The following is a 14,313-nucleotide window of genomic DNA, read 5'->3' as shown; positions in this document are numbered from 1 at the left end:
GTCTGCCTAAAGTAACGGCCATTATGAGAACTTACAAATATAGCGTTATGATATTAGGTAGATACTGGTAATTAAGTACCTATAGGTACTAAAGGAATTAAATAATTATTATGAACTGCCAGTTTTCGCGGTTTTATATAATAGGAGAAGGGACGTCGTCTCATACTTAATTAAAAAATGCTTCTAGTAAATGAAATATTATAGACCATTGTTACTTACTATTTGCTAAACAATACGGCACGTGCCACAACTGGAAGACATAATAAAAACTATATGCTAATAAAATATACAAACATCATGTTGTTTGTTTATACAGATGCAAGAGCTTTCAAAACACCAAGCGCGGCGAAGTGTGCCGCATCCCGGGCTGTACAGTAACGCCATCTGTTGGCACGCAGCCGATACCGATACGCATGCCACACGTACAACCTGAGACATTTAGACTTTTTATACAATACGTTTACACCGGAAAGGTAAAATCTTAACATATTATTTTTTATAATTTTCATTCCCACTCATAATACATTTATATGCACAATTGTCATAATTTAAAACAGCGACATCTATCGATGCTAAGCTTCAACATATTATGTTGACTTTTAGACACATCATTTTACATTATTTACATTCTTTTTCATATTTAAAATTTTTGATTAGCTTCTCCTTCAAGATTCTGGAGTGTTTGAAATGATGACGTTAGCAGCAGATCTCGGCGTCGAAGATCTCCGCGCCGCATGTGAGGACCACGTTACTTCCACGTTAAGCGTAGAAAGCGCTTGTACACTTCTAGCAGCTGCAATGGAAATTCAAGATCGACCAGGTAAAATAAAATATTCTTAATATAACGCGTTATTTTAACACATTCATCAGTTGCGATGGTGGTGTAATGGTCAGCATAGTTGCCTTCCAAGCAGTTGATCCGGGTTCGATTCCCGGCCATCGCACACTTTTTGGTTTTGTTTATTTTTTATTTCTCTTTTTTAACCATATTTCCTTTTTATCAAAATTCTAAATTATAATGGAAGTTCAATTCCAATTCAATTCAATTTGTTGTGAATGAATATCGATGAGTTGTACTGTTTTAAGCTCAGAACAATTTTAGTTATTAATCTTACGGTTTTAAAGACAATTCTGCCAAATTCAATGTTTAGATGTTTAGATTGAAGCACCAATGTTGACAAACAATGATTTTGGCTAGATTTAATATTATCTGTGAATAAAGCAATGGCATTATAAAAAAGTCTAAAAATACTACGCATACATTTTTGAATATCAATCAGGTATTACATTTATCATAACCGAATATTATTTTTTATAATATTCTAATCATTGGGCGAAATATTAACTTTAAATGAGATTATTCTGAAAGTTAAAAATCTCATACTTATATAAAACATTTATTTGTAATATTATTTATAACATATTGTAACCATAATTTTAAAAATCGAGTTTAATCGATTCCTGATCGATTGTCACGTTATCTATGGCACGCGGTAGCATCTCTACGCTATAGTCTATACTCTTTGGTATCTAGCATCGCTTTTCTGCAATTTGACGTTCGCGAAGCTTTATTTCGCGGCGTTTTGTTTTCGGTAAAAATAGCGTTGTTCGAAAGAATACCCTTCAAAATGGCATACAAGGGACCACCGAAAGTACAGAAGGTGATGGTACAGCCCATTAACCTTATATTTAGGTATTTACAAAATAGAAGTCGAGTGCAAATTTGGCTATATGAAAACGTGAACCTACGAATTGAGGGACACATCGTGGGATTTGACGAATATATGAATATTGTTTTGGACGAGGCGGAAGAAGTTCACATGAAGACTAAGAACAGGAAACAAATAGGCCGTATAATGATGAAGGGCGACAATATAACGTTGATACAAAACGTCAACCCGAACGCGTCGGTCTGATAGGTTATAAAAGTTAAGTGAAGTCATTCCCATGGAAATAAACATTTACAAGTGTGTCGGTCGCATATTGTATAAGTGGACGAAACTGGTTTATTAAATGTAAGGTTTATAAGTTTGTGTTTTATTTACCACCTGGACATACTGCATCCTCCTGTAAAATGTTATGACAAGAAGTGCTATATCTACATGCAATGTTTATTTTTCAAATCGAAATAAAGATATTGTACACAATAATAGGCTAATATAACTATGTAGTAAATGCAAATTGTATATGTGTCTATCTAATATGAAAAAAAAATAGGACAACAGTCAACAGTCAACACAATCTTTAGAGTCCTAGATTTAGCTAAACATTATAAAACAGCTACAGAAGAAAAACCAATGAATAGAAACTGACAAATGCCTATGAAAGGATATCTTATTTTTGAAATTGGATAGCATTATTATTCTTGGACGGGTATGGTGTCACGGGTTGAGTGGAGGCCACCTGCATCCTTCATCTATTTATAGAAGTGAACTCAAAATAAACAATGACTATTCCCTAATAGTTCATTAAATTCAGCAATACAATATTTATATTCCCACATTCCAAACCATTTTTTAGTAATCCATGTTTCAAAGATTAAATTATTTAATAATCTGGACTAGGCTTAAGGATAATGTTAGTATTGTATTATATGACCTAAGAAGCTGTTAGACACTACTATTACTAAAGGAAATAACTATACAAGACTCATAAGTAAGCATACATAACAAGATATTACAAAGAAACTAGAATTTCATTTAATTTATCTGAAATAAGCGCCAAAAACCTTGCAGACATTTGTAACAATTGTGCAAATTTAGTTTCAATCCATTTTGTTATAATTTGTACAGCTTACAATACTGAAAGGAATATTGAAAAAAGGTAATATGGAAAATAGGTATTTTCTGTAAATTACGGAAAGTGTAAATAAATAAATATTATATTAAAGAACATTCACCATTCAAAATTAAATTATAACAATATCTTATCAATGTATCTATTACATATCTAAGGTCAAATTATAAAAGGTTTGTATGTACACATTAACTGCTAGCGCTATTGAAGACTATTATATTTTACTAAATTTCACATCAACCTACAATACTGAAGGGTAGTGCGGGTTTTTTAAATCTCTTAATAGACCTAATCTTTAGAGATTATCTCAATATATTTCTATCTGGGTTTGATATTAAGTTAATTACATTTATAAAATTATAGGCAAGTAACATGAATAAATAATAATTTTATTCACTTCACTAATCTAATGGCAGTACATCTGTGACTGAGTTCCTTCCGGAGTGCCCTGAACCTGGGCAATCAAAATCTATGAGTTTCAAATCGAAATACACCTGAGTTGCTCAGAATTGAAAATGATTATTATATTAGGTACTAGCTTCCGCTCGCAGCTTCGCCCGCGTGGATTTCGGACTTCAAAAATGGAGCCGGTCGCGAACGTTCGAGAATGTTCGTTTTACGAAGCTACTCGCTAGGTGATTCGCTAGCCTCTAGGTGCCAAGCAAGCCGCCTGCCTGTGCGACCTTATATATATACAAAAATAATCCTTATAGCATGATTCAGTATTCACGCATGATGGCTTATTATTAGCGTATTTCATGTATAACTTTGGTGTTTCTATACCGATTTCTATGATTCTTTTTTATGGAATATTTAATAATGTTAACTTTTTAATTAGGGATGACTGAGAGTGTTATAAACGTAAGAGTAGACAAATATAATGAGAAAGCTTCGAACTGCTAAGCTATCGGGAGTTACACGTGTTATTGTGAGTCAACCATAAAAGATAGACATATGCTGTCGTGGGATATTTTTATATAATTTTAAGGAGAACATTTCCGTCATACATGATTTCTGTGTAGCTTTAACCATTAAGGTTGCACACGCGACGGAAGCTTAAAAATGGAGTAACTTCTCCCGTTTTCCCAACATTTCCCTTCACTGCTCTGCTCCTATTAATTGTAGCGTGATGAAAAGTATACTATAACCAGCTCAGGAGTATGAAAAATAATTGTACCAAGTTTCGTTAAAATCCGTCGAGTAGTTTTTGTTTCTATAACGGTTATACAGACAGACAGACAGACAAAAATTTTACAAATTGCATTTTTGGCATCAGTATCGATCCCTAATCACCCCCTGATAGTTATTTTGGAAATATATTTCATGTACAGAATTGACCTCTCTACAGATTTATTATAAGTATAGAAGATAATATGTTAAGATAAGCGGCGATAGCCTAGTTGGGTGTGGAACGGTCTGCCAAGACGAATGTCCGCAGGTTCAAATCCCAAAGGGCACACACCTCTGACTTTTCTAAAAAAAAAAAAATCACGTGTGTATTCTTTGTGAATTTATCGTTCGCTTTAACGGTGAAGGAAAACATCGTGAGGAAACCTGCACATCCGAGAAGTTCTCTATAGGAATTTCGAAGGTGTGTGAAGTCTAATCACTAGGCCAGCGTGGTGGACTAAGGCCTAATCACTCTCAGTAGTAGAGGAGGCCCGTGCTCAGCAGTGGGCAAGTATATAATACAGGGCTGATATTATTATTATTATGTTAAGATAATATCGCTTTCTATGACATAGGATTGAAAATATTGTCTACAATATCATCATCAGCCCTGTATCATTATATACTGTCCCACCGCTGGGCACGGGCCTCTACTACTGAGAGGGATTAGGCCTTAGTCCACCACGCTGGCCTACTATACCCTCATAATTCCTATAGAGAACTCAGGTAGCAGGTTTCCTCACGATATTTTCCTTCACTGTTAAAGTAAGCGATAATTCACAAAGAATACACACATATTGTCTACAATATAGCTTTACATAAAGTGAGTACATTAGTTGCGGGACTAGAAGACGTGAAGGTTTATATATGTGCATGTATGTAGCACAGATTGTATGTAGATATGTATAATTTATTCCAGGAGGCAAAAGCGCGTCATCGTTCATGGAGCGCTGCATCGCTTTCATCGGAGACAACGCCGCCGACTGCGTGAAGACCAACGCTTTCCTCAACCTGCCGAAAGAAGCTCTTATCAAACTGATCTCTTCTGACTTTGTTAGTATATTAACATAATAATATTGTAGTTTAGACCGAGAACACATGATTATATTGCCTTAATAATAATAACACCTCATATAACACCTGCTGCTTGATTAATCGCTAATAAATATGGCCAGGAGTAACCCTAATGGAATTATAATGCCGTGACGGTATCTTGGAAGTTGTGACGTAATGGAAAGTTACATTAGGGTAAAGATACGTTTGAAGTGACTGGCCAGGGATACCTGATTAAAACGCTGCGGGTATATTACAGCTATGCCTAGAAGAAGAGGAAGTGTGGCGGTGCGCGCTGGCGTGGGCCAAGCAGCGCGCCGGCGTGACGCAGCCCACGGCGCACTGGACGGAGGAGGAGCGCGCGCGCGTGTGTCACCACCTTGCGCCGCTCATGCAGCACGTGCGGCTGCTGCTTATTGGTATGTATTATTTTAGACAGCCGCGATGGCGTATTTGTATTACCTACGTAAGTACGTAGTATAACATATTCTGAATTTTGAGGTCTCGGGTTCAACTCATGTTTTTGATAGCTCAGCTGACAATCGAAGTAAAGTGTCACGTATTTTGTGTTTATGTGCAGACAGCGCTGTGTTCGCGGAGGAGGTGGAGCCGACGGGCGCGGTGCCCATGGAGTTGTCGCTGGAGCGGTACCGCCGCGCCGCCCTGCACGCCGCACCGCCGCCGCCCGACAAGCGCACGCAACCTCGGTACAGTGTACACACGCCCTTTTTATTATGAAAATTAACTCACCGGTTATAAAATTGAGTTATTAGACAAGTCCATAAACAATAATAAAACTGCCTATCACGAGTCACCACTCTAAGATCTTAAAATGGTTGGATATTTCAATGCTTCCAACGATCTTCAAGATCAAAACAACACCTTGACTTGCTCGCTCACATAATAGTTAACGACAGTCTTTAACACATATCATAAGAAAGAAATCACCGTCCGTGAAGTAACACCGCTCAACAGCCTTTAAAATTAAGAGGACCCATAATAATAAAGTATCAACCCAAACAGATGTCGATGTTTTATGGTCATTAAGTTTTATTTTCATTTATATATTTTTTAGTCAAATAATTATTATACTCACCTGCTATTGTGTTGCAGATTGGCTGTCAATATGTTTATCGGGTCTGTAATTCTTCAGCAAGAGAAGAGTGCTTTCCAAGCTGTCATCAACAACTGGTAAATATGACATTTGTATTTAATAAAATTAAAAAGAAGAACCTGCCCGAATTGGGGTGAGGACAGGGGTATTTTATCTGGATATAGCACGAAACATAATGTCATAACTATTTACATAAAAGTATAATTCAGGGGCATTAAGGATGTAACAGAGTAGCTACGATAAAAACAGTAAAATACACATACAAAATACAAATACACAAACTTATTCTTTAGCTCAACATTTACTGCGGCATTGCAGTTGTATTATCCTCAGTCGTGAAGAGCAATAATTTTCTGCACTGATGTAGAAGAACCATTGCCTATATTTCACATAATAGCTGTTAATGTATCTTTCATTAATACTAATAATAATAATAATAATATCAGCCCTGTATTACACACTTGCCCACTGCTGAGCACGGGCCTCCTCTACTACTAAGAGGGATTAGGCCTTAGTCCACCACGCTGGCCTAGTGCGGATTGGTAGACTTCACACACCTTCGAAATTCCCATAGAGAACTTCTCAGATGTGCAGGTTTCCTCACGATGTTTTCCTTCACCGTTAAAGCGAACGATAAATTCACAAAGAATACACACATGATTTTTTAGAAAAGTCAGAGGTGTGTGCCCTTGGGATTTGAACCCGCGGACATTCGTCTCGCAGTCCGTTCCACACCCAACTAGGCTATCGCCGCTTTTGTACATTCATTAATACTAAACGCATTGTTTACCAGGTGTGGGAGCCCGAAACAAACATGGCGTCTGATATTCCGTGCGTCGACACACGGCTACTCGGCCCAAGCGTTCCACTCGCACTGCGACGGTGTGGCGCCTGTGCTCGTGCTTGTACAGGTATTCTTTTTTAACTACAATTTCACATCGAGCCCTACCATAATAGACTGCGACCTAATACTAAGCATAAAATTCAATATCACTATGTGCGATCAAATTTGACACTAGTGCCAACCTTAATGGGAGGTGAAGGAGACAACTGACCGGGACCTCAGGCTATTCAATGCATTACGCGCTTAAATAAGTGAAAGTAGAATTTTTTATAGATAATGTGAACCCACAAAGCTTATATCAAATTGTTTTACTCCCACCTTAAGTCTTGATTCGTTTAAGGCCGCCACCCCTGACTACTCAGCAGGGCAGTCGTATTGTTGCAGCTGTCGCGCGGGTCGGTGGTGGGCGGGTTCAGCTCGGCGGCGTGGGCGGCGGGCGGCGCGGGCGGCTACGTGCCCGCCGAGCGCGCGCTGCTGTTCGCGCTGCCCGACCCGCCCGCGCACGCGCCGCACGCACCCCACGCGCCGCACGCACCCCACGCACCCCACGCGCCGCACGCCGCGCCCGCCAAGCACGACCTGCACAAGAAACCCTTCGCGCTCTGCTACCATCCAGAGTCAGTATACTACACCACATTACAGATCAATACCCTTTTAACAGCTGTACTTTACTAACATCCACAGCTATATTTAATTAAAGAATTTATTTTACTTCGAATTATCTTACGTTCATCAGTTATTATGGAGTACCTACAAATGAATGACCACAGTTATTATTTCTGATTTCACCACAAAGATGAAGGTGAAAAGTGTGTGTAAATGCCAATTTTACCCACTACCACGACGCCGTCCCCGTGAGAACAAAATCTGATGGCTCACATAACGATTATTAAAATTCACACTATTTTAAAATTAACAAATCATTCATAAATTATTTAAACCATATTTAAATATGACCTCCAGTTGCGGTCCCATATTCGGCGCAGGAGCAGACCTGTTGATATCCAACAACTGCAACACGAACAGCGAGAGTTACAGCAACCTGCACTCGTACGGAGACGCGATCGCGCCCGCCTCGCTCGCTGCCGAGTACAACTTCACTGTACGCGACTACGAAGTCTTTACTTATAAACAGAATTAAATATATTGATACATTTGTTTTTTTTATTACCAACCAAAAGCTTATTAAAGTTATATTACAGTTTTTCTGAGGGAAACGCCGCTAAGGTGGCATCGCTACTACAATAATGAGTCCTATGGAGGTAAAAATTCCAAACATGATAATCGGTGAGCTAGTGTTAATGTTTGTAATTTCTATGTCAAGATAAAAAAAAGTATCATGGCAATTATATTATTTAGCTCGAGGGAAAATAAATTTTAAATTGTTATTATTATTCCTAATAGATGTCGCTGTTTAGTTGTGTTGAGTAGCGCCATCTGTTTGTAACAAGTTAAATTATTTGACAAACTTAGCTGTAATGCCTTTGTAATAATACTTTAATATTAAACAGATGGCGCATGCAAAAACTAACATAATGGTATTGGTAATTAAGGAACAATTAGTTCAATAATAGGGACAAAAGTGCCCGATTCTTTCCCGGCAACACAACACTAATGCGCATACATTACTTCCCCGTATCTTAGCAGCCGTAGGTTAATCAAAGCGTTTATGATAATAAGACACACGAAATTTTTATATAAATAATTATTAGTAAAAAGTCTCGATGTCTTAATATGTGATATTAAATTATTTGCTACAGGGCAATCAGAAAAACTCAATGGTCTCAATTCACAAATCAGTATAAACAAAACAAAAACTTTATTATGAAAGATTAGTTTTTAAGTGGTGGTCTCCGCTCCCCAACCCCCTTCGAAGCTTTGCCCCTAGACCCTATCTAATACACCCACACACGCCATATTCGCAAAAAATAAAAAATATTATAAACTTAGATAAGTAAATACGAGATTTTTGGCGAAAATATTAAAGGATGACTTTTGGCACACTGCTAGCAGAGATAAAGATTAGAAGAAGTATATTCATTAATTTCTTAACGTAATGTGAAAACATGTATATTTGACTTTCCATAAAGGTTTCCGAAAATGGATATTTGTTAGAAGTACTTAAACTTTGACATTAATTATCCTAGTTACTAAATCAGATTTTTTTTATCTGATTTAAATAGATGGCGTTGGCCTCGTACAGATGGCCCTACGGATCTTAACAGTGATTTGGACTAATGTGACGAGAAAGGATTTGAACACGGTCGAAACCATAAGTAACACTAAGTATTGTATAATTACAATTAACATGAAATAGGTGAAACAGTTGACGATGGTAGACCTCCATCCTTCCGTACCTAGTAGATACCACCGATTCAACAACTGTAGTCATTAGCTTTTTATATGAGTTAATTTCTATGATCTATATACACTTATATACCTTTGTGACTAATATTTACGCCAGTCTGCGTGCCCTCAATTTGACAACGTATGAATTAGACCGCACATTATATGGTTCAATCGGTCCAAGAGGTGATGTGTTTGGTGACCACTCGGTGGTCGACATCGCGACGGGTGTATTGACATCGGAACAGAAATTGGTTAACGCCCGACCAATGAGTCGTGTAATTATTACCCAATTACGCGGTTTTCCCCGTAACGCTCCTAATTAATAAAAAATGTGTCGCGTTTGTTGAAATTTTGTCAGTGTCTAAGTGGGTTCTGTAGTACGGGATTATGGTAACCGCACGTAAGTATTATATTTTATTATATAAATATACATAAACTAACAAGGCGTAATGATAAGTATTTACTATTTACCAACTTATAGCAGTAATTTCAGTAACAGGTGTTATGTCTCGCGACGGTTGCCAGAATTACCTATGAAAGCATTGGATCCATCCGTGCACAAGCCTTTGTCAAGTCAGTTGGACTTCATAGTTTTTATATGTCTCGCGTAACAAGCAGGCCGCTCCCAAGCATCACGCCAATTATAAACATTAAAAAGAAAACACTACCTACAGCGCTGCCCCTGCTGCTTGACGATAGAAAGAAACTAACCAGTAGCATATATTTACAGATGCCGTTACATAACATATAACACTCTTATTACTATTCTGACCCAGCTTCGTGCGCGATCTCTTTTGTGGCACGAGTGAAGTCGATAATGAAACGAGAATCCGTTTTAAATCACCGCATCAAAATAAGTATTTAAGTACCTACTTATATTATCCTTGAATACCTTATTAGAATTAAGTCGTTATTATTTTAAGCCATTTGTTTGATACCCCCTGTCCAGGAGTAGGTATACTCAGGATGAGGACTAAAATATATTAAGAATTTGTAGCAGTGTCATATAATCCGATTCCTACCTACTGGCTTCTCTTTCGTAATTTATCTAAAATTATTTATCATTAGAACGATTTCTAGGCCGCATTAATGCATATTATTATTACCTATAAGTTGTATGGGGTTCCCTTTTGGAAAATGTTATCCTTCACCACTGGTCTGTAGATAGTTACCATGTCGTCAAGTTAGCATCCGGTTATTCCTAATTATATATAGAAATGAGTTCGATATTGTGGTATGCTGCAAATGTATTACTTGTTTATCCAGAGAGTAGGCGGCGAGGTAGTGCCTAGACTTGTTCAAATTATGTGTCGAAGAAAAAACCCACACGTTATAGGCAATAGCAATACCAATGTATTTTCTATTCACGTAAGCCGAATGTTGTAGTGCATTATTTTTTATTACTTGTATATAATATTATGGTACGTACAGGTTTATCCCATATGGCGATAGATTCAACTTCTTTCACATTATGGGGAACACAAATACACACGAGAAAAGTGAGTACACTGGTTGCATTTCTGCCTACAGAAATGGGGGTTGAGGGCATGAAGTGTATGTGTATTGGTTTATTGGTAGTAGTGTAGTTGAAGACTTGAAGCTACACGATTGTCTTTGAATGCATTTTTATAGCTATTAAATCTATCCATAAAGTGCTGAATCCATTCATAAACAGTAGTATAGCTACCTAAAGCATAAACGGACATTTCAAATAAGCCGACATAATTGTGTCAACTGGCGAGGTAACATTTCTCGTGTTAATATTCTATCTGCTATTTCTAAGTGAGGGCCAAACATACCGGTCTTAAACAGCCCGCATGCGTCCGTCGCCTTTCCAAGTCGTCGGTCTCTCAAAGTTTAAAAATTAAAATACATAATAAAGAGCTCGCTTTATTTGAAAAAAAATTCAAACAAAATTTAAATAAAACAGCACTCTATGACGAGTGAGAATGATCCATGATCCCGACTCCTAATCATTTTTTTATCACATTACATCTATTTTCCTAGAACACGTTTCATTTTCTAATTAAATTGCGACATTGACCCCTAAACAGACAGCGCGCGGATTTGCAAATGATTTTTAATTGATTTCACGGCGCGATAGATAGGATTTCCCGAGGCCGACATTTCAAAATCCCCCACAATGTTTACACAAGCGTTTCAGCGCCGTGTTGTGTGACATCAACGACCTTAATCGAGCCGCGCCCATTTTTTATAAATGTGTGTATGTGTTCTCTTTAGGATGGGTCAAAAAAAACACACACACACACCCATACACATCACGTAGGTATTTATCTCCGAAGGGGTATGCAGAGGCGCAACCAGGACACCCACTTTTCGCCAAGTGAGTAACGTCCCATGATGAGATAGGGGGCGAGCCTATCGCCATATCGGGCACAAATTCCAGACTACGGGCTGATACTGAGCAGAATAACTCATATATCACTTTGCCCGACCCAGGATTCGATCCGAGTCCGAACCTAGGACCTCAGAGCGCTGCCGTACCATGCATACAATACTACGTCACCAAGGCAGTCTAGGATGGTTCAATATACTCTACACTGTCGATTAACGAGAGATCACCTCCCTTGATGACCCAGAACTAGGCTGATTTGTTTTAAGGGATAAAAACAACTGACCCTGTTACGCGATTCTAAATGATAAATGAGACGCTATTCATCTCATTATAGAGATCCATACGATTCTCTCTCTGCCTCTCTCTATCATTCCTTTTGGTAGATGACACACCCACATTTCGTCACATCATACCACCATAGCTATAACTATCATACGGTAATTATAAACATCATAACACCTACTTGGTGGTCTAATCTTTAATAAAAATAAGCGTGATAATTGCATAATAATAAACAATACAAAAACGTCTATGGGAAAATAGCGTGGTGAATAAATGATCGGCGCATTGGCCCTACGATGTCAAGCGGCGCGCGCGCAGGTCAGTTATGGCAAAACCTGTTTCCTAGGGTTTTCCGTGCAATCAACGGAACAGTGGAATCCCCTCATCTGCGCGCTTTCGTTGCGGCATTTCCATAGGCTGTGTTCACTGTCGCGTGCCGCGCACACCTTCCAGATAAACCTCAGTGCACACTACGCTTGCGCTAACGAATATGCCCAGTAACATGTTTTGTAGATTCATAATTAATCATTTGTTACAGTAATAATAATAATGAATTAGGTTACGTTAAAAAGCCAATTATGACGTGTGTTTAAAATGTTATATTGTAATATATGAAAGTTATATATACTTTCACGAAATTAGTGAACACAGTATGACTTCCTAGGCTGTATTTTTAGTTGAAAGCTAATATAAGTCAGTTCAAAATTTTCTACAAATGTTAATAAATTATCAAGCGGACCCATCTTTTAGAAAGAATAAATTCAGCTTAAAGTTTCCAGTGACCTATGTAACAAAGACTTTATTAAACCATATATCATAAATACAAGTAAAATCAATACGGATAACCACATTAATTAAATAGTACTCGAAGCGAACCAAAACACCGGAAGCCGCTGTATCGCGTAGCATCTACATTACGCAAATACCGTTTAACTGCGACACAAAAATGTGGGTACTTTGCTCATGTGAATATTTAGCACAACATTGCGTAAACTTCACCACGTTGTTTAACAATGAACGTCAGTACACATTGATACAATGTTTATTTACTTAAAATCAGATAACGCGGATTAAGCAATAACAACTTTGCTTTACTGCTTGTTATTCATCAAATTTAAACATTGTATTTATTTTTCCGTGTTTTCGACTGTATTGTCTCAATAAGCACGATATTTCTCTAAAATATGAAAGATAAAACAGTCTTTATTTGGTTTAATTAACTTCGAAATTATTATAAAGTACCTATTCATGTGTGGCTACGTCACGATGTTTAGAATATAATCGTTTAAATTATCAAGAAAACACTTATTAAGTGATACATCGCCTACGAGAATCCATATAACTCTATGTAGAGTCTGCAGGTATAATGTTGTGTCTATTCTTGTCACCAAACAGCAGTATCTTAGTACTTTCCTTACTCCTACTTTCCAATTTCAGTTGTTGATAAAATTAATCATTTATTTTAATATAATATTTACTTAGTACTTAACATTATAATAAAGTCTGCGTGGCAACCGGGTGAGAAAACGAGCAAGTAACCACGCGAGCCACTAAAACTCTAATCATTATGTATGTATGATCGTTAAGGAAATAACGTACAGATCAACGACCGCAAACGTAAATATGAATGCAAATATTTAAAATACAATATATTAAAATTCCTGCTAATTATCTGAGTACAATTAATCCAGTAATAACTGTGGCACGCGCTCGTTGTTTTCCTTCTCGCGTTGGGATTTGTTTGACGTGTGGGTTTATTTACAGTGAAATATGATTTATCATTGATCACTGCTTTAGATAGTTAATGGGCTTACGGGGAATTTGAGCCTGTAATAGACAAGTTTTTTTTTAAAAAATCTTTTTTTTTTCTTGGAGAAAAGCAAAGTTCGTTGACTACAAAGGTTACTACTTAACTACCCATAACTACCTACATTTTTAATTGGATTAGAAACTTTTGAAAGGAAATAGTATGTGCCTATGGTGCATTTATTACAACTCTGCCTACCTCTTCGCTGATAAGTTTTGTATTTTATTATTAGGTTTGTTATTAATAATATCCATATAATATTTTCTATGTTATCTGTACAACGAGGTTAATATATTTCCATGTTCATTGCTGGTATAAATATTTAATTTAATTAAAGAAAAAATTAAAACAATTTTTTTTTTTTATGAAATCAACCAGCAGTAATACTTTTTGGCCCTATACGCGAGCATACTAAAGGTCCACGACAGTGATCAAATTTAGAACTTTAACAAAAACATCACACTACAACTCTTCCATTGAAAAACTCAAAATTTAAATATGTGTTGGTCTCGTAAATACACCATTACATTCCTGTAACTTTC

The 14,313-nt window shown here is 37.2% G+C and overlaps 2 protein-coding genes and 1 non-coding gene across 3 annotated transcripts; all 3 read left to right on the top strand.

The window, feature by feature from the left end:
* Positions 1-295: 295 nt before the first annotated feature.
* LOC119191833 (ring canal kelch protein-like) lies at positions 296-8,127 on the top strand. Its single transcript, XM_037445704.1, has 9 exons — positions 296-473; positions 658-820; positions 4,886-5,019; positions 5,279-5,438; positions 5,600-5,726; positions 6,133-6,210; positions 6,927-7,044; positions 7,362-7,594; positions 7,941-8,127. The coding sequence occupies exons 1-9, from the start codon at positions 414-416 to the stop codon at positions 8,116-8,118; spliced, it is 1,251 nt and encodes a 416-aa protein (XP_037301601.1). The 5' UTR covers positions 296-413; the 3' UTR covers positions 8,119-8,127.
* On the top strand, positions 873-944 carry Trnag-ucc. Its single transcript has one exon. It is a non-coding gene; the product is annotated as a tRNA-Gly (tRNA).
* Positions 1,610-2,028, top strand: LOC119191834 (probable small nuclear ribonucleoprotein E). Its single transcript, XM_037445705.1, has one exon. It carries the CDS (start codon positions 1,629-1,631, stop codon positions 1,914-1,916), a length of 288 nt encoding a protein of 95 aa, XP_037301602.1. The 5' UTR covers positions 1,610-1,628; the 3' UTR covers positions 1,917-2,028.
* Positions 8,128-14,313: the final 6,186 nt, after the last annotated feature.

The sequence above is a fragment of the Manduca sexta genome, unplaced genomic scaffold (assembly GCF_014839805.1).
Source record: "Manduca sexta isolate Smith_Timp_Sample1 unplaced genomic scaffold, JHU_Msex_v1.0 HiC_scaffold_1977, whole genome shotgun sequence".
In the NCBI taxonomy this organism is placed as follows: domain Eukaryota; kingdom Metazoa; phylum Arthropoda; class Insecta; order Lepidoptera; family Sphingidae; genus Manduca; species Manduca sexta.
The sequence above is the reverse complement of the archived record's forward strand: the minus strand, read 5'-3'. Positions and strand labels throughout refer to the sequence as shown.